Source organism: Mesitornis unicolor, unplaced genomic scaffold (genome assembly GCF_000695765.1).
Source record: "Mesitornis unicolor isolate BGI_N332 unplaced genomic scaffold, ASM69576v1 scaffold9897, whole genome shotgun sequence".
Lineage (NCBI taxonomy): Eukaryota > Metazoa > Chordata > Aves > Mesitornithiformes > Mesitornithidae > Mesitornis > Mesitornis unicolor.
In genome coordinates, this window is record NW_010194343.1 from 21,705 (window position 1) to 41,417 (window position 19,713).

At 43.5% G+C, this 19,713-nt stretch overlaps 1 protein-coding gene across 1 annotated transcript in view; it reads right to left on the reverse strand.

Moving 5' to 3' along the window:
* Positions 1-197: 197 nt before the first annotated feature.
* The window catches only part of PTCD3 (pentatricopeptide repeat domain 3), a 21,807-nt gene continuing 2,291 nt past the window's right edge, over positions 198-19,713 (reverse strand). Inside the window, exons 4-24 of the mRNA XM_010187762.1 lie at positions 18,795-18,840; positions 18,130-18,198; positions 16,818-16,922; positions 16,276-16,399; positions 15,192-15,312; positions 14,357-14,425; positions 13,952-14,039; positions 13,781-13,841; positions 13,414-13,496; positions 12,605-12,749; positions 11,801-11,851; positions 9,426-9,509; positions 7,546-7,574; positions 7,001-7,104; positions 5,821-5,899; positions 5,637-5,727; positions 4,400-4,485; positions 3,359-3,504; positions 2,473-2,514; positions 842-1,000; positions 198-299 (exon numbers count right to left, since the gene is read on the reverse strand). Coding sequence (XP_010186064.1) covers positions 224-299; positions 842-1,000; positions 2,473-2,514; positions 3,359-3,504; positions 4,400-4,485; positions 5,637-5,727; positions 5,821-5,899; positions 7,001-7,104; positions 7,546-7,574; positions 9,426-9,509; positions 11,801-11,851; positions 12,605-12,749; positions 13,414-13,496; positions 13,781-13,841; positions 13,952-14,039; positions 14,357-14,425; positions 15,192-15,312; positions 16,276-16,399; positions 16,818-16,922; positions 18,130-18,198; positions 18,795-18,840 — 1,858 coding nt within the window. The 3' untranslated portion in view covers positions 198-223. The remainder of the gene's footprint in view (positions 300-841; positions 1,001-2,472; positions 2,515-3,358; positions 3,505-4,399; positions 4,486-5,636; positions 5,728-5,820; positions 5,900-7,000; positions 7,105-7,545; positions 7,575-9,425; positions 9,510-11,800; positions 11,852-12,604; positions 12,750-13,413; positions 13,497-13,780; positions 13,842-13,951; positions 14,040-14,356; positions 14,426-15,191; positions 15,313-16,275; positions 16,400-16,817; positions 16,923-18,129; positions 18,199-18,794; positions 18,841-19,713) is intronic.

Here is a 19,713-nt window from a genome sequence, read left to right on the forward strand (position 1 = left end):
GGCAGTGGTGTGGAAGCGCCAGTGTTGGTGTGGCCCACGCTGTGTGTAAAGTTACCAGGAGGGTGAACAGGGCAGCTTCCAGCTTGCTCCGAGGAGGACAATGTGCTCTGGAGGGCTTTGCAGCGCTGCAGCAGCTCCCAGCAGCCGACCCTTCAGTGATTTCAGTTCTCACAGAAGCCTCCTGGTGCTGCGGCAGCTCCCAGGGGAGGGTACAAGGCCCAGCTCAGTCACGGTCACTGTCGCTGTCACTGTCGCTATCGCTGCTGTCGCTGTCTGACTTGATGCTCTCCAATGCCTTCCTGCAGATGTAAAACAGGCCAGTAATCACTCACCTGTTGGGACTTTTGCTTGAAAAGAGACATCCAAAACACAAGGTAAGCCCCCTCAAACAGAACATTACGGGCTGGCTGATGCCTATTGCCCTCAAAGGACAGGTCCACTCAGCACATCCACCTCCTTTCAGAAAAGTGGACAACTTCAGCTACCCCAAAAGTGGTGAGCCAGCTGTCAAGGGTGCTGCAACTTCTATTTATTCCTTCCTTTGGACCAGACCATTGGCTCCAAGCTGTGGTCCTCAAGGCTGGCTGTTATCTGAGCTTAATTGCATCAGCTCAGAACCAAACCATGGTGTACTGAAGGCTGACATGAGCCTCAGAACCTGTGAACCATGTGCAGGGCCATCCTGTGCCACTGCCCTGGGGTTATTTTGGGGCTGTGAACCAACCAGTCATTATGAAAGCCAGAGCTCTGCCTTGGCAGAGAAGCCTTTGCACAGGAATTACCCCTCCAACCCCCTGTCTACCGTACCCCTTCAGCAGTAACACGAAGTACTCCAACTTACCTCTGCTGTTCAGAGAGTTCAAATTCCTTCTCCGTTCTGCTTTTAAGCATTTGAGATGAAGGAAGACCGAGGGACGCTGCCAGCTTGACCAGCTTAATGGCCTCATCTGGACAGTTGGTTTGTTTAGCACAGTTCAGGAACCCATTCATCACCTGCTGGCTGCAAAAGCAAAGGCAAAGAGTTTGTGAGGCCCCAGGTGAGGTGGCCATCAACTTTCAGCAGGTGCTTCAGAGAGGGAGTGGAGGTGTCAGGTCTTCAGATCACTCAACCAGCCCAATTCTGCTTCTGCCAAAGCCTGTATGAATTTCACCTTAGCCTGTACCCCGTACTGGTGTGGTGCGCTTGGCAACTCCTAGCAGAAAGCCATACTCCTTGCACAAAAAGAGGGCAGCAGCTCACTGCTCAGGATAAGGACTGCACCTTAGCTGCAGCCTAAATAACCTTCCCATCTTTATCACCCCCATATCAGGCCCTCACCCCCTTTTATGTGGCTGGCAAAGGCAAAGGAACAGTGTAACAGCACTTTAAATTGAAGCCAGACATCTCACTGCCAGAGGCTGCTGTGCTGTCCATGGCTCTGCTCCGCCAGCTCCATTTCATGGCCAAGTGCTGGCTCTGCTCCTTCGTCACCTGCGACAGCTGCTGGAGATGCCTCTTGCCTTTAAGCAGGGGAGCAAACATTTACAGCTGGTGCTACAAGGAGCCTGGCAGAGAAAGGAAGGAGACCACAAGAGCATCTAATCCATTTGGTAACAGCGTGGAAATGACTTTATTTCCTTTCACATCCAGAACCCCGGCATCCACAAACCTTCAGCTACACCTCAGTTTCAGAAGAATTCTCCCTTCCCCATTCTCTAAATGAGATGGGCTCTGACGTGGCTTGGCAGCACCAAGGCTTCCTGGGGCTACTGCAGCGGCAGTCTGTGGAACAGGCACAGAGCACCGCTAACAGCCACTGGGGCAGGCAGGCACAGAGAACAGCGTGCATCTCAGTGAAATTCCCACCTCCAGCATCAGATTTAGGGTGTTCACTTCTGTGAGCACCAAGCTGTTGCTTGGGGGTTTTTTGGTAGGGTTTTGTGGGGTTTTTTTTAATTATTATTATTATTTTTAATGCATTACTATTCCTTAGAAGTTGTTTTCTACTTCAAACAGAATTTTTTTCGTCCACAATCCTGAGCCAAGCTAACTGTTGTAGCCTAACAGAGTACCAGGTAAGATTTAGGATCTGACTTGATAAACTTCTCTTCGGAAATCCACACTTCTGAAGCACCTATGCTCAGTTAATAGCACATCAGAAATGAGATGTTCTCCGGAGTCCTGCTCAGACTGATTTCTGATGCCAAGTTAAATCAGTGCCACTGTCCCCCACGTCCCACAGCTTCATTCAGTGACAACTCGAGGATCAACCACTTAAACTGCCCTTTAAATCTTCCACATTTTTTGAGGCAGAAAGGTCTTGGAACACAGCAGTTGGATAAACAAACACCGGTGCTCACAGGGACAGACACACACTCACACTTCCAAAGTGCCAGTAAGATACAGACCACGACCATCAGTTACAACAGAAATGTGACATTTTAGCCAAAGGGGAGACGCAATACCTGAAGTCAGAACCTAAAAGTACTCACGTGGGAATCCTATTCATTTTCTGGAAATGCTCCATCATGTTCCTGTTCAAAAGAAAATGAAATAATGAAAAAAAACCCAAACAAACCACAAAACACAGGAACAGACAGACAGTAAATCCCTTGGATAAGCCCCTGGTGAAACCTGGGCAAGCTCAGTTTCATTAAATGATGTTCCCCAGAGATCTCAAACAGCTCCCATGCCGTATTCTCACAGCTGCAATGGCTTGCTAATATCACTGATTAGTTTAACACAGAATATCTTAACTAGTGCAGAAGAAAATGCAAAGTGTAGCTCATGGCAGGTTTACTTTAAAACATTACACATTTGTAGAAGGAAACTTCTTTTAGTCAAACGAATCAGTGCAACGCGAGCATCTGTAGGCACCAGGAAATAGCTCATAATTTTAAATTGGAGGTTAGGTATCTTAACCAGTATTTGAAGTTGAGAGCACATAGGACAGCAAATGCTAGCTTTTGGAAAGTCCTAAAAATATTCTCCTTAGACTTTTAATTAGGGTTAATTCTAATTAAGTTTAATTAAACTCTAATCTCTTTAGCAGTGTGAATTCCAACGAGGTCTAAAAATGAGAATATGGGAAGCTGTAGGAAATGAGCAGCTTAGTGAAGTGATAATCAAACCTCACCTTGCCAGCAGCAGCTGTATGAAGCGCTAAGCCAGTCACCACATTAACTTCTAAATGTTTTTAAGACAGACAACTGCAGCTTGGTGCTGAGAATGAGCAGTAAAATCAAGACGAAAACCCCATCACATTCCCAGCAGGATTTATCCCGTCCTTGTGTCTGCACCAGCATTCCAAGCCGATCAGTCATTAGCTTCCGATTTTTGTGATTCAGCCTGGAGTTACAGCATCAGCCCCACACGTACCACGCGTCCTGGGTTCTCCCAACCCTGGAAAACAGGAGAACGACGTGGCCCAGCGTGCTGCCCGTCCATTCCACTGGGGCCTCCCTCCCGGTTTGCTCATGGACAGCTTTGATGTCTTCAGCACACTTGGCAAACGCCAGCTGAATCTGTGAAAAGATGATGCTGTTGATTTCAAAACCTCTAGAATTAACATATCCTTTTCAGTGCAGCTGCTCCTGCCTTAGTCTTCCAAACCCTGGTAACACAGCAGAGGATCACTTCCTTAATTTGAGGTTTCTCTATAGGTTGTAGACAATCTGAAGGGCACAGAGACCTGGATAAGCTCACACAGATTTGGAAATTTGTAATGGCGTAAGCAGCCAAACTGGACCTCTAAGACTGACCATGGACAACAGAGCACTTCAATACAGTCCGCATGCTGCACAAAGAAATGGGGAGACATCTCTGCTCTTTTCACTGAGTTTCTGTACTGGTTTTGATTTGGATAGGGTTACATTTCTTCCTAGCAGCTTGTGTGGGGCTGTTTTGGATTTGTGATGAAATCAGTGTTGATAACAGGGATGTTTTAGTTACTGCTGAGCAGCACTTAGACACAGCATCAAAGCCTTTCCTGCTCCTCACAGCACCCCACCCGTGAGGAGGGTGGGGGTGCACAAGAAGCTGGGAGGGGACACAGCTGGGACAGCTGACCCCAGCTGACCAAAGGGACATCCCATACCATATGACAACATGAACAGCAATAAAAGCTGGGGGAAAAGGAAGGGGGCAAACATTAAGAGTGATGGCGTTTGTCTTCCTAAGAAACCACTGCTTGCAATGGAGCCCCGTCTTCCTGGAGATGGCTGAACGCTGGCCTGCCGATGGGAAGCAGTGAATGAATTCCTGGTTTTGCTTTCCCCATTAAACTGTCTTCAGCTCAGCCCACGATTTTTCGCACTTTTACCATTACAGTTCTCTCCCCCATCCCACTGGGGGGAAGTGAGCACGTGGCTGTGTGGTGCCGAGCCGTTTACCAGGGTTTAACCACGACAGCTTCCTTACCTCTTCAGGGTGCTGGTCCCTGCTCATCAAAGACAAGAGCTCTTCCAGCAGCTCCTGTCTCCTGGTAAAGCCCAGCTGTTTCACATCTGTTTAGAAAAAGGCAGTAGTTGGTACATGTGACTGCTACCTGCTGCTCCCAACTCCTCGTAATATGGTCAGCAGAACTAACACCATTTTATAAGGCAAGCAGCCATTCTCTGTGACTGAGCAGGCCAGGTTATCAGTTCCCTTTCCCCTCGTTATCAGGCTCCGAAGGTCCAAGTAGACAAACAAAACAGATTTCTTCTTCCCTTCCCTGCTGACCTCAGGATTCCTGGGTACCAGGCTGACTACTCCTCCCTCCTAAATGGGCTGCAAGGTCCCAGGCACCCACCCAACCCTGTCACAGAACAGGGAAGGTAAGAGCACACAGAGAACTGTCTACAGAATTGAGCAGTTACAGCTTCAAAATGGGAACCTGGACCTCAACTGCTGCCGGACAGCGAGAGCCACGGCACCCCAGTGGCCAGGGACACCTCCACTGTCATCTGCTTCCTCTGCAGATTGAGCAGTGACTCGTATTCTTTTGTATGCTTTTTTTGAGGCTAGATAATGATTTTATGGTGTATTAAGATTTGACTTGATCTGCAGAAGGTCTAAGTGATTAGAAACCACAAACTAAGTGATGCTATAAAGTTCTATACGACTTATAAAATCATACTAAACCAATTCTGCTTACAGAAATCCTGTGCTATTCTAATTATAAATTCTATGCTATGCTAAGCATAAAATCCTGTTAAGAAAAGAAACCTTTAATTGTAACTACAACTCAGTGCCATCACCATTCTGCCAAAGATCCCTAAAAGAGCAGGTCCGTCCCTGCAGTGTTGGGTGACAGCAGCATATTTTCTGTGTGCTAAAGCCTGCATCTGCATTCTTGTCCCCTCTTCTTAAGGGGCAAAGAGCAGGCACAAAATTGAGATGAGTTAAACCTGGGTTGTTAAGGTACTACTCTCTGTTATGCATTCAGTTTTCCAAGACCATAATATTTAACTATGACACAGCCATGATCTCTCCAATATTCTGTGTTACTGGTTCTGCCTTTCTCCAGTACAACAGCCCCACCACAGGAGTAACGTCCCTCATGCCAAAGCACCTTATCGTGGCTATTCTGAGCACTGGGCCCCAAGTACCTCCCACTTGGCATTGCTGCTGACTTCCATCTAAGTGCCTAGGTAGCCATGTGGCTATCACTAACCTTCCCAGACCGAAGGGATCAATTCCAAGTGGTTGGCTGCATCCAGTGCTTGAAGGAGGTCCAATATATTTTTAGGAGTTGGGTAGAAGAGCTGATGAAGGAAGAGAATTACCTCAGTAAGCTGTAACTCTTCTGTTTCCCCATACTAAAGCTTTGAAGCTTGCTTACCCTCAGACACACTTACCGAATGGGACATTTCTTTGTACCACTTCAACACAACATCGATTTGTTCCATCATACACAACAACGAAAAGAATTTTGACCTACAGGAGGGAAAAATGTTCTAATTCGGTCATTAGATCAACTGAACCATAAAGGAGCACCAGCAAATGATGGTGGGCTGATCAGATTTGTGTTGCAGATCATGTAAATTTACCAGTATGACTGCAATACTCCATACAATTAAAAAAGCAGTAGGGTTTTTTGAGATAACTTAATGCTGACACCAGGTAATTGGCAGAATTAGTAAGAAGTGGACCACCACATTTTAAAATATCTCTAAAGAATGCAGTTTCCCTGCCCGACACCAGGTTTAAGGAATCTAAGTCTCTCTCAAATGCATCCTCTGGTTAAGAACCACTTTAAAAAGTGAACTAAATGAACCTGGTCACCTGGTCAAGGTGACCTGACCTTGTGCAAGGTCACAGTACAAGCCTGGAACCTTGATCCAGTGCACTGAATGGGAAAAACATTTGTACACCAAGAAATCAAGTTCTATGAATCTCCCTTGATTTATTTACAGGATAAATATGGTCAGGTCATAGGAATCAACCCACCCCTGAAAATACATCTTGTCTTCATGATCATTATTTTGCATTAATTTACTGGAGCATCTCTGGCTCCAATGCCAAAATAGGTAAGCTCCAAGTGTTTAACTGCGTTCAGTGACTGCAGCACTTACTGACATCGGTAGATGTTTCAGACACCACGACTACAGCATCAAATGGTGGAACTACACAGGAGTTTGGTGCCAAAATGCAACTGCTGTACTTCAACTTCTTTCTACAGCAGCATGCAGAGAGCCAAGTGTGACCTGTGTGATGTTTTGGTGTTACCTCCTAAGCTGCCATCCTAAATGTACAACAGGTTTATAGAAAATACAGCTGGCTGGTACAGTTGCTGGACGAGTATTAAACCAAACTGATGCTCCAGGACACTTTATTTCAGTTCAGGCAAGGCCACTAAGAATAAATTCTAGGCTACTTCTGTTCTTAAAAGTGACTTGTCACCTGATTCCCACACTGCACATACAATACCCAGCTGATGTTCAACAGAGCATCCTTCTGCGCAGTGTTAGAATCGTAGTTTGTATTCAAATTGGCAACTGTACACAAGATGATGAATGTAAGCTGCATTTCACTCACCAGTAGGTATTTAACCGATCCACGTCCAAGAATTTCCAGTTGTCTCCCTTCTCCATTGCCTTATTTAACCGATAGGCAAGCTTGATATCTTTAAGATCACAGCACTGCAATAACAATAATAAAATTCAGATTTTAAAGCTACCAAATAAAACACCTAATACATCCTTCTGAGACTCGCTTTCACAACGGTACGAACGGAAATGAGCTGACAGCAAACATTTTTATCAGGATGCAATTCAGTGCAGTCAGTGCCTGGGCATTTTGTTTAGCTGAGACAAATGTGAGGAGGCAGAGCCCAGCAGACAGGGACTTGAAGTCATCTCTAGCAAGAGATGCATGTGTCACAGGCATTCAAGTTACCAATTTTGGAGATATCAAGCAAAGAACTGCAGAATTATGGAGGAAAGTTACAGGAGGTGATGAACACAGGTGAAAAGGGTAAGATGTTGACAGCTAAGCCTTGTATGACAGGTTGGAAAACTCAGACAATTCTGAAGCAGCTGGAGGGCTCAAAGGAATTCTGACTGCAGGGAAGAGGTACTTACCACTTGCATAGCAGTGAGAAAAAAGTTTGCTGAAAGGGAGAAAATGGAGTCTGTTAGCTTCAAACTTTCAAGGAGCCACGGAGCAGCTCATCAGCCCAGCCTCCCAGAGGACAGACAAGATATGTTCAATCAGAAAGCTGAATTTGTAGCTCAGTTTGACAACATAGCAGGGATCTTCACTCTATATACAGAGACTCAGGTGTGTTATGGATTTTGCTAGCCAGTGTTCTGGAAGCAACTGTGCTGCTGTGCTTTTGGAGATGGATTTAAGCAGATGATTTGTTTGACTTCAGGCAGTTTTACAAAAGCTACGTTCTCTTGTTTAATGCAAGACAGCATTATTTGTCTAACAGGCAGGCTACAAAAAAAAGGCAGCCACGTCCCTCACCTCTATTAATTGTAGTGGAAGAGACCACACGCCACAGAGAGGTGGTCAGGCAGGTTACCCCTCTTTAGTACACCCCAGAGCTGTCCAAGAACATACAACTTCCCCCCAGAAATGTCTCCTTCCAGTTTTGTGAGGCTTTGACTGGGTTCTCTAAGTGACATTTCAAAGCAGCACGGAGACTGATGCCGCCTGAGGGAGGCAAAGAAAGCCACAGCAGGACAAAGGACAAACCACCCTGCTCAGTAGCAATTTTTATTTGCCTGGTGAGAATTTTGGACAGGTGATTTTGTTTTTTTGAAGGGTGCTGTCAAAGACTGAAACAATGGCTAGGTGTGAGTAGCAAAATGGCCAGAAGAACTGTAAGGCAATTTACTTAAAACCACTATGTACAGTATACTTCCCTTTCCCCTGCAAGACTTAATAAATTAAGTATTTTAAAGCTAGAACATTTTTGTGTGTGTTATTTGGGTGTTTAGTATACACTTCAGCTACAGCTTACAGAATCCTCTGGGCCAAGGAAAGGCCTTGCAGGGAACACAAGAGCTTTTTGAAGGCAAGAGCCAATTCACATGCAACAACACACTAAAGCAAAAAGAAGTCTTTGTTTTGTTCTAAGTTTCAACCTGAATTCTGCAAAAAGCTCTTACCAAAAGAGCATAAGGATCCCACATTGGGGAGCAGAAAACATCTACGTACACATCTTGCTTAGACGAAGTGGCTTTGTTCTAGTCTTGTGTGAGCAATCTCTCTCGTTTGTTTTTCTTTAAACTATTGTGTAGAAAAGCTCACTCAACTCCCACAGTTCAGGCAGGGCCTGTATCTGCCTGCGCATCATCACTACCTGTGCCAACAGTGGTATTCTTACATTCCATCAGCTGCTGAAGAGCGGCTTTTGACACTGCTTCAACATCATGTTGTACACAGCTCAGCTACAGAGCACTCTATGCCACACTTGTCTTCAGACTGAAGCTGCGTATACAAGCAGGTATGTACAAGAAAGCTTATGAACATCCTAGGGCTAAGATGGCAGAAAGAGCCAGCGAGACGTGAGATGTTCAGAATCTACACTGTCTACACAACCAAGCTTAGTTTTCACAAGCAGTTTTAATTCATGCCATTTTCTGACAAGGATTAGGAAGAACTAGAATAGGAACTCGCACCACCATACAACCACCACCTGATGCTCACCAGATGTGCACCATTTCATGCAGCTGTTAGCAGATGTTCCTCTTTAAACTTGTCTTGTAAATAGCCTTGTGGTTTTCATTGTGTGGCGCTCAAATGCTGGTTCACACCAGCTACACTCCTACTTACACATTAATTCCACTTCCCACCACTGGAATTTGCCCTTCTTTGTCTCCAAAAGTTATCAGAAAGTGCTGATATAAGCTGCATGCATTCTTGCTAGCTGGGTACAGCTACCTGAAATTCATAACTACCTTTTCACGCAAGCTTAATCAAAGCAGACTGTCAGATATATTGAAGTCCATACCATCATCAGGGTCCTCGGGCGTGAAACTCCTCTTTTCAACATCATGAAGCACCTCAGACATGAGGCCTGATGGGCAAAGTTCAACTGTGGGACAAACACAGAAGCAACATCACATCTCAGTTGTACTATGCACTTTGTTAGTACAAAGCCTCAGGCTGCAAATATACTACGGAAATGGAAGCAAGCGCCATGATTTCAAACAATTGTCATGATTCTCCTGTCTGTACCCCTATGTGTGATGCTCCACACCACCTGCAGTTTTATTTGAACTAAAATTTGCCCTACTATTGCCAAATGTCCACAGCAAAACATGGCAAATTAAGAATCCTAGAATCATTAAGGTTGGAAGAGACCTTTAAGATCATCAAAGAAAGACAGGAGTACTTTCAAGCACTGTGTCCTTGTGGCCAAGAAGGCCAATGGCATCCTGGGGTGTATCAGGAGGGGGGTGGTGAGTAGGTCGAGAGAGGTTCTCCTCCCCCTCTACTCTGCCCTGGTGAGACCGCATCTGGAATATTGTGTCCAGTTCTGGGCCCCTCAGTTCAAGAAGGACAGGGAACTGCTGGAGAGAGTCCAGCGTAGGGCTACAAAGATGATGGAGGGAGTGGAGCATCTCCCTTATGAGGAGCGGCTGAGGGAGCTGGGTCTCTTTAGTTTGCCGAAGAGGAGACTGAGGGGAGACCTCATTCATGTTTATAAATATTTAAAGGGTGAGTGTCACGAGGATGGAGCCAGGCTCTTCTCGGTGACAAACAATGATAGGACAAGGGGTAATGGACACAAACTGGAACACAGGAGGTTCCACTTCAATTGGAGAAGAAACTTCTTCTCAGTGAGGGTGCCAGAGCACTGGACCAGGCTGCCCAGAGAGGTTGTGGAGTCTCCTTCTCTGGAGACATTCAAAACCCGCCTGGACGCCTTCCTGTGCAACCTCATCTGGGTGTTCCTGCTCCGGCAGGGGGATTGGACTGGATGAGCTTTTGAGGTCCCTTCCAATCCCTAACGTTCTGTGATTCTGTGATTCTGTGAAGGAATCAATAAGATCTGGAAACTTGTCTCTTTGAATGTGACACTGGAAAGAGCAACAGAATCATAGAATTGCTTGGGTTGGAAAACACCTTTAAGATTATTGAGTCCAACTGTTAACCTAACACTGCCAAGTCCACCACTAAACCATGTCCCTAAGCACCACATCTCCCAGTCTTTTTAATACCTCCAGGGATGGCGACTCCACCACTTCCTGGGGCAGCCTGTTCGAGTGCTTGATCACCCTTTAGGTGAAGAAGTTTTTCCTAATATCCAATCTAAACCTTTACTGGTGCAATTTGAGTCCATTTCCTCTCATCCTATCGCTTGTTAGTTGGGAGAAGAGACCAACACTACCTCCTTTCAGGTAGTTTGAGAGAGCAGTAAGGTCTCCCCTCAGCTTCCTCTTCTCCAGCCTAAACAATTCCAATTCTCTCAGCCATTCCTTGTGAGACTTGTGCTCTAGAGCCTTCACTGGCTTCGTTGTCCTTCTCTGGACATGCTCCAGCACCTCAATGTCTGTCTTGTAGTGAGGAGCCCAAAGCTGAACAGAGTATTCAAGGTGTAGCCTCACCAGTGCTGAGTACAGAGGGACAATCACTTCCCTAGTGCTGCTGGCCACACTGTTTCTCATACAAGCACACTATTTTGGATACAAAATGCATTACATGAACGAAAAAACCAACAAGCCCAGAGATTCCAAAGCAGTTCCTCCACATTTGTTATAACAGGACTGCAGTTATAACTACTGTGTCCGTTTTCTTCCCATGCCCACATATTTTTGACTAAAGGATCTCCAACAGTTAGAAGGCTCCTGCCTTCTAACACAACTACAGCCCAAATGCACAGAACTGTTGCAGAAAAACAAAATCCCTGTGCAATTTCTTGCCTGAGTGGCACAGTGTATGAAATCACAGAATCACACAATCTCAGGAGTTGGAAGGGACCTCGAAAGATCATCCAGTCCAACCCCCCTGCCAGAGCAGGATCACCTAGACTAGGTCACACAGGAGAATCACATGTGTTGTAGCCAGACCCAGCTTCCACAGAGACTGAATAGCATTTGCTCTTTAGTTTTATCAACTTGGGGCCATGAATGGGAAGAAACTGGGCTTTCTTTCCAGTTCTCCTGTCCTCAGTACACAAGGACTCTTCCTTTTCTGTATGAGGTTATGATCTCAGCTTTTTCTTCACCAAATTCGAAGCTGACTGCAGAGGTAACATTACAATTAGGCACATAAGTTGTCTTCTAATTCATCGATCACCTGCCTTCACCCATCACATTTGGAAAGCATTTCAAGCAGGTGATAAACAGGACACATTCATGGAAAAGTTGATATTGTACGTACCACCTTTATAAAATATATAGAGAAGATGATCATAGGTTGCAAAGCTAGGCTCTGAAAAGCAAAAACATCGAAGTTACTTGACATTCTTGGCTGAGTCAAGTCAGGCAGCATGCATCAATTTATCATTTCTCTCCCTGTCCACCCTAATGCTGGAAGAGACCTCACAAACAACTGGAAGAGACAGTATCTGAAGGTGGACCACCAGCTGAAGCACCACATCGCTATGGGGTCAACAGCCAAGCTTCACTGCTCTAAATTAAAAGCAAAAATATTTCATATCTAGTTTTCCATTCTGCTCATGAACCTATCTTTGCTGACTGCTGCAAATATATATTCTTATTATTCACTATTTCTACAGCAGTACTACAGTAAGGACCCAGTTGAGAAAGAGCCCATGGGTCAGGACACGCTTCCCCACCACATACACACACCTGTCCTTGAGCAGCTAGAGGTAACTACAGGTAAAAATGTAATGATAAACATGCTCCTAAAAGACAAAGCATCAAAACGCTTCACTATTTGCCCTCGGAGGCTAAGCGCACCCACTAAATTGTAATTAGTAACCAACACTGAACAAAGGCTGAAGATGACAATTAATTTGAAATCCACAGGCACGGGCTTGCTGAGTGGCCACAGCTTAGGACTCAGAAATTTTTATTTCTCAGTTCTCTTGCAAAAGGAAACAAACAAGCCCCAAACTTCTTCCCTGCAACGAGGAATCACCGAGGTGTTTGCTGCTGAACTCTTGAAGTTAACTATTCTGGAGGTGGCACTGGGATGTCATAACCATTCTGGTTCTCTTACCTATATCAAGTGCTTCCATTTCCTTCATTACCAATAAAGACATACTTCTGCCTACAGCACCACATCTTCTTAGAGTCTTCAGTACAGCATTGAACGTTAGCAGATTTGGTTGCACTTCCTGTTGAGCCATGTGATTCAGGAAGACCTTAAAGAAAATCCCCAAATCCTTAGTGCTTCACACGTTATGGATCACAGTTCAGCTTTCAGGAAGGTATACATGTATTTCCTCAATCTAATCCTTCTCACTCCCTTCAAGTGAACAATTCTACTTCAACTGATCATTTATTAAGGGAGTACCATCTAATTTTTAATTACTTTGACCAAAAAAGATGACTACAAAATTATATCAGATCTTGGAGAACTGTGTCTGGAACATCAAGGAAATTATTACATTTATGTACTATTTTTCCTTATTGATGTCATTAAAACTGGAGCCTCTAATGTTACCCCTGAAAATTCCATTTCCATCACACCACCAAAATTTTCAATTCAAAGAGTTTTTATCTAAAATTTGTTTGTTTTTATCTCCCAGCATAATTTCCCAGTTACTTTCTGCCCAGGCAGCTCTTGGATCAGGTACGTTCTCAGAAGGCAAACCATTCTGCAAGGGCAAGGTTAGATTTTGTACTTTTTTCACTCCTCAATAGTTAGTTTTATGTTTAAACTAGTGTACTTCCTTTGCAGATATCAGCATCTTCATACAAATACCTTGTTTATACTCTTTTAACAACTGCAAAGCTCTACGGATAAAGCAGACCCAGCCCTCCCACTCCTGCCCCTTCCCCATCTCTTTCACTCTCCCTCCTTACCTTGGCTAATTCCCATCTTTCTGTGAACCTGTCCTTCAGCTGTGGGACTGCTGTAATCAGTGCGTTGAAGGTGTGCACATCAGCTGGAAAATGTAAGTTAATTAATTTTAACTGAAAATGACATTCTACAGAAGACAGTTTGTTCTAACATGGCTCAGTTTTTGGCAAAGTCTCATGCAAACCAGTTTCCAGTGAGCCAGCCACATGCCAGCTGCACTGAAATAAACAGTTTGCATTCAGCTCCCATGATCTAGCTGAGGTCCGTACCCCTGCGCCAATCATCACCGCCATGAAACCAATATTCATGTACACAACAATGGGTTTCTATTACTTAGAAGACCACAAAGCAAAGCCAGGAGACACTTACCCTTGTGTCTTTCATTCAGCAAGTCTATGTACATTTCGTAAGCTTTAACAGAAGCCCCGTGCTGCAAAAACAAACAAAAAAAAAAACCACAATAAAACCAAACTACCTCTAAGACTATGTGAGATATCACAAGCTGAAAAAAGTCCTCCCAGCACTGCAGGGTAACCTTACCTTCACCATCCCACGGATCATTGTGCAATACGAGTGTGCATTCCTCTCTGGCATTATCTTAAATATCCTTTCAGCATTGTTGTTTTCCCTGGAATCAATGAACAAGCTGAGTGTTAAAAGATTCAATAAAAGATGCCTACAGGAAGAGGATTCAACAGGCAGAACAAAATAATGGGTTGTACTCCCAAGGGCTGGCATTCAAATACACTACTTGTGATACTTTGAGCTATTCTACAATCACTGACTAGATTTCCATCAACAAATAAATGTATTAACAAGTAACACATGTATTAACAAGTAACATCTATGAGTATAAGCTGCTACGAAGCCTTCAAGTCTGTTCTGCAACAACAATGCACATACACAACCCACTGAATATGGGAATATTGCCAACATTTTCTATACCTCCATCTAGAGCCAGATGACTGTGAACCTCTTTGGAATTGTCTCTTTGGAGACTTCTGCTCTGAAGCGCTCCCCTGGAGAGATTTTTGCAGAAATGAGAGTTCAAAGTTATGATTAAACATCAAATGATGTGATTTAGTAACAACACAGAAGTTCAGCAGCAACTAATACACTACCAAAGGTGTTTTTCTAATGGGTGACATTAAAATAATTCCTATTACAATGTTCAGGAAGCAATAACTAGAATAAGAATACTGCTTATCTTATTAAAACATACTAACAAGGTCAATTATATGTGGAGCTGGTGGGAATCATTAGACCATGGCAAAATCTGCAAAACCCTTTCTCCCTCGATAGTCTTCCCAGGTAGAGGTATAGTGCAAGATATCTACTTCTGTACCCTGCAACCTGATACTCTGAGGTCACACAAGGAGCTCTCAACTTCACTGAAATTTAGTTAATATGGTTCAGAGTGGAAGAAAACCCTAAGCTTGGGCTTAACTAGCTGATCTCCACTAAAGGTACTAGAGGCTGTCTTTGCAGACAACTACAAAAACAAGGGTGTCAGTGAGAAACAGCTACTTAAACACAGTTACTCAGACCTAAGCCAAGAGAGGGTTCCAGCTACTAAGTTCAGCTTAATGGAAACTGCTTGTGCTACTGGGTGAGACACAGGATTTTTCTAACTGCTGTATCTCATGGGAACAATGACTACATCTGATCTACCTCACACCATCTCCAAGGCAGGTAGTCACAGTACAAAAATCCTGGTATCACCTTGATACACTCCCACTGTGTATGAAAGAAATAAATAAATAGAGATCAAGGGGTTTACCATACCCCTGGTTCTTCCAAATCTTCTTTTTCTTCTTCTTTTTCTGGAGTAAATTCTCCATCTCCATAGAAGCATAACAAATCTAAAAGGCTGTTTGTGGTCTCCAGAGATACAGGGGTACCTATAAAACATGAGGATGTACAGCAGTTGCAAAGGGAGTAAAGTACACACCATTCTACAGCCGTATCAGAAAACCTTTGAACACCCAGTTACATCACTTTGTTCTCTTTTGACATAAGAGCGTTCTCAAGCAAGTCTTTAAAACTTAAGTGTGACGTTATCACTCTCACAAACCCACTCATAGCAAAGACAACTTTAACACTGAACTAGAGTTCTGCTTTTCTATTGAAGCCACTGAAAGGGTAGAGTTTTCCTGACCAAGTGGGAGAGGAAAGTGGCAGCTGGCAGCCAAAACTGTGAAGAAGCACAAGACAAACACAACATCCAAAATTTCTAGTGCTTTTCATAACTACTCCTATGATAAACCCTGCTGTCAAGACCACTTTGTGCGTTTCACTTTCTCTGGAACAGAGTTAAAATCAAGAAAAGAAAAGAGAGAGTTGATGGAACCATCTCCTTTCCAGCTTGTAGCCGATATAAGGTCTCACCCAAAGTTTTCCTCTTTCAGAGGCTGTGGCAGCTACAGTTTTCTATTGCCCTCTCCTCATTCATTCATTACAGAGATAAGGTCCAAATTAAAGAAGAACTGAGAAAGAGTCATTTATTGAGGGCAGGTCCACAGAAGGGGCTCTCAGCTGGTATGCCATACCAGTCCAACACAGCAGCAAAGTGCTCAGCACAGACCTAGCTTATACCAACCAATATGCTACTGCCATAAGAGCCTTTGAAGGCAGAATGGCATCACCCAATTGCAGAGCACCTGCCCACAACAGGCCTTGCTCTACTGCATCACAGTTCTTTAATTTGGAAGAGAAGAAAATAAATACATCAATATCAGATCATCTGTCACCTGATCAAGAAATCATTCGTACAGCAACATAATAATGAAATTGTCTCCACTGTCTGTGCCAGCTGCTAACATTTCTGGCACAGTTTAAGCAGAATCTAGCAGGTGACCACATACCTGCTTGTACAAGCTGATCAAACAAGTCCACAGACTCTTTCACCCTTCTGAGGTGGATGCGCTCTTTTAGAGCTTCCTCACTCATTCCCTCAATCTGAGGTGTAAGAGTTTCAGGCATTAAGCACTAAAAGCAAAGAGTGCAAGTTAGAGAGGAGCTCAAATCTTCTCTAAACCATCGCTAAAACACGAACAATATGCTTACTCTTCATCCAGTACACTGCTTTGATAAACTCCTGACCCTCCCAGCCCAACAGCAGCAGTCCTTTTGGTGATGAAGGATCACACAATCTGATCTCCCACTTTCATGCCAGTAAGTCAACATCTAAACAACATTTCTTCATCTAAAGAACCCGATGGAATATTGAATTCCTACGGAAAAATATTCACTTCCAAAACTTAATGGAAATACAGCACTACTTTCATAGTTGTCTGCAAACAGCTAATAAAATTACCCTTTTATGTTAGTTTTGGACTAATCTGACAGTTGATTTCGCTACCTGACAAAGCACAAATACAATGAAAACGAAAAGCAAAAAGCTTACTGGTATGTTTGGCTCTGCAAAAGTCTTGTCAAAATATTGAGGAAAATTCTTAATAATATACTTGGCAGCATTTCTCCCAGACTCCTTTGACAATGAATACAGACGCTGCATAGGAATGAGAGAACAAGGTGAAGAAACGTGATTAAAATGCTGAGAGTGAGAAAAACATTTTCCATAACACTGAGTGTTCTGATGGAATCAAATTAAACTCATGCTTCCTCTTCAACTTGAAGTAAAAACACGAGCACGAGACAACACATCAGAGAATCATTCTGGTATTTATGCCAATGTAAGAATGTCAGTTCTTTAAATGAGACTGTAATTTACTTTCTGTTACTTAATCAAGGGACAAAGTTCTGTACTAGACATCTGAAATGCTGTACTACTACCTCAAGCTCAAAAGCATCTAAAGTCAGACACTCCTTTGCAGTTTCCTTTAAAACTAATCACATTCAGCAGCCACCTCCAGCCTCCTCAATGGCTTCACCTCTGGTATGTAGAAAAACTGAAGTTTTGTCATAGCCATACAACTGATTTGCAGTGACAAATCTCAGCTCCCAGTCTTCTCTCACTACGTTCCAGTTAACAATACACCAGTTCCTCCTCACCCTCTTTTCCAGTTTTGCTTTCTCCTACCTCAGCTTTATGCTCCTTAATCTTACGCAGAGAAAACAGCAGGGGAAGACTCCTTTCCTTCCCCCTTTCTATTATCGCCTCAATAGTGCTATTTCAATAACCCTAAGTTACCAAACAGCTGCTCTGTGATAAAACTAAAATTCCTGGGGCTTGGCCAGGACTGATCACATGTAGTCCATACAGTAACACACATGCACAAGTTACCTTGCGTGTTTTAAGTCATTTAATTCAAATTCAACTAGACTGTAAGCACAAAAGCTCAACACTTGCACTTACATTCACAGTCTATATCCAAGGTATATAAACATAGCTTTAACAGGTTTAATGCCTCACCTACAGAATTATTGTTGAGAGTTATTTAATTGACTAAGAACATGGAGAAACAGAACAACTCAGCAAGTAAGTCACTAACTTGCAGAAATGTTAACAGAGCTGTGTCAGCTGGAAGGTCCCCATAAGGGCAGAAAGAAGAAATAACATTGCGTGTGCAAGGTGGACCGGTCCAGAGAAATGCTACAGTCAGTATTCATTCAGAAACATAACAAGAAAATTCTGAGAGGAATCCCGATACTTCATCTTCTTTTGTAATTGAAAGCAGGCTCCAATTAGAATTACCATACCCTAGATACAGTGTGTGTGGGGGGAAGCTATCAAAGGTTTGAAAGGGAATACTTACAGCATTTGCTGCATTTCTTGGCATAAGGTAAGGGTCATCCTGGAACATATAATGGGCAGCAGTAGGATCCTGTAGAAAGAAGAACCCACTATTGAAATGTTTATAGCTATGTATTCCAACTATATGCACACACACACACTAACAGAGCGACAACAAAAGGGCCCTTACTGTAACACACCTGCAAAGCAAGTAGGACTCCCAACTGTTAACAGTCTCAGGGGAGCTGAGGGCACTTGCAGGATCAAATTCGATTTCCAGAATTCAGGACAGGCCTAAAGAATGGCATCACAGCATTTACAGCTGCTGCCTAGCAAGAGCAGACACTCACTGCTCTTTGCAAGGCTTGCTTTCTGGACTGAGACTGGGAAGAGGTAGTCTGGATTGGAAGCTGAACTGGTAAAGGAGTTTGCTCCTGATGTTAGCAGAAGTCTTATCAAAGTATTACAGCTTTCACTGGCAGCTGCAAGTCCCTCTTAGCACTAGAATGAGGCTTTAAGGATGCAGAAAAACTTGATCAGCAAAAGTGAAACCCTCATAAAAAACAGATGTAAAAGTTCCATCTTTCATTTACAGCCAAAGTAGAAGTAAGAGTCTCCACACTGCAAGGCTGATGTGCAAGATGGACAACTTGACTTATTTCCACGATCAGCAGCAGAATTACTTACCCTGTTCACAGTGGAAGCCAATGTCTGAAGTACTGCTAACTTACTCCTAAACATAAAAGAGCTTTGATTAATACATTTGATGCAGACTTCGAATGCTATGTATTATATTGTAAGCAAGACAAGCACAGAAGTATCCTGGCCCAGAAGGATTTTCAGTTCTAGGAAATAATGGCTTTGCTGCACTTAGAAAATACCACTTTTCACAAAGGGAGAGAAAATTCAACTGCAAAAACAGACTCGGTTCTGGAACAACCACAGGAAAAAGAAAAGACTTTGAGGAAAATCAGAAGAGCGTGCGTGTTTGCTGCTACTACTCCTACCCTTACATTGCCAAAGGAAGAACAGAGGGAAGGGATACAGAAAGAATTCCCTGGAAAGCTTCTCTTGGAGCCCCACATCTCTGAGGGACAGAAGTCCCAAGACAAGTCTTGGAAGGGGAAAAAAACCAACCAAACAAAATCAAACCAGATTTCTCAGTGCTGTGGATCCTTAAGACTTTGGTTGTGTTTCAAGCAAACAAGGAAAGGCCACTGAAAGTGTTTAGGTGAAGGTGATCTTATTTTAGGTTTACATGCAGACACCATTTGGCTATAAACTTATTTACTGCTGTACAGTCATGCAATTTCACCTTAAGTGCTTCCAACAAAATAGCTTTTGTTCAGCTGCATAATTTCTAAACAGGATTTATACAGCCAGCTATCAATGGCCAAGTTTGTTTTATGCTGAAACAAACACACATACGTGGAGACAGTGAACTTGGATGCTACAGATTTCTAGTGAATGTGATCTTTTACAAAGAAACAGAACTACGCTTAACATACACTCCTTAAAACTGTTTTTAGAGGAAAGGTCAGGAACAGAGTGTACACACTCTGTAGAGAGAATAAGTGTAAGAATATTCTCAGAGCTCTTGGTCAGC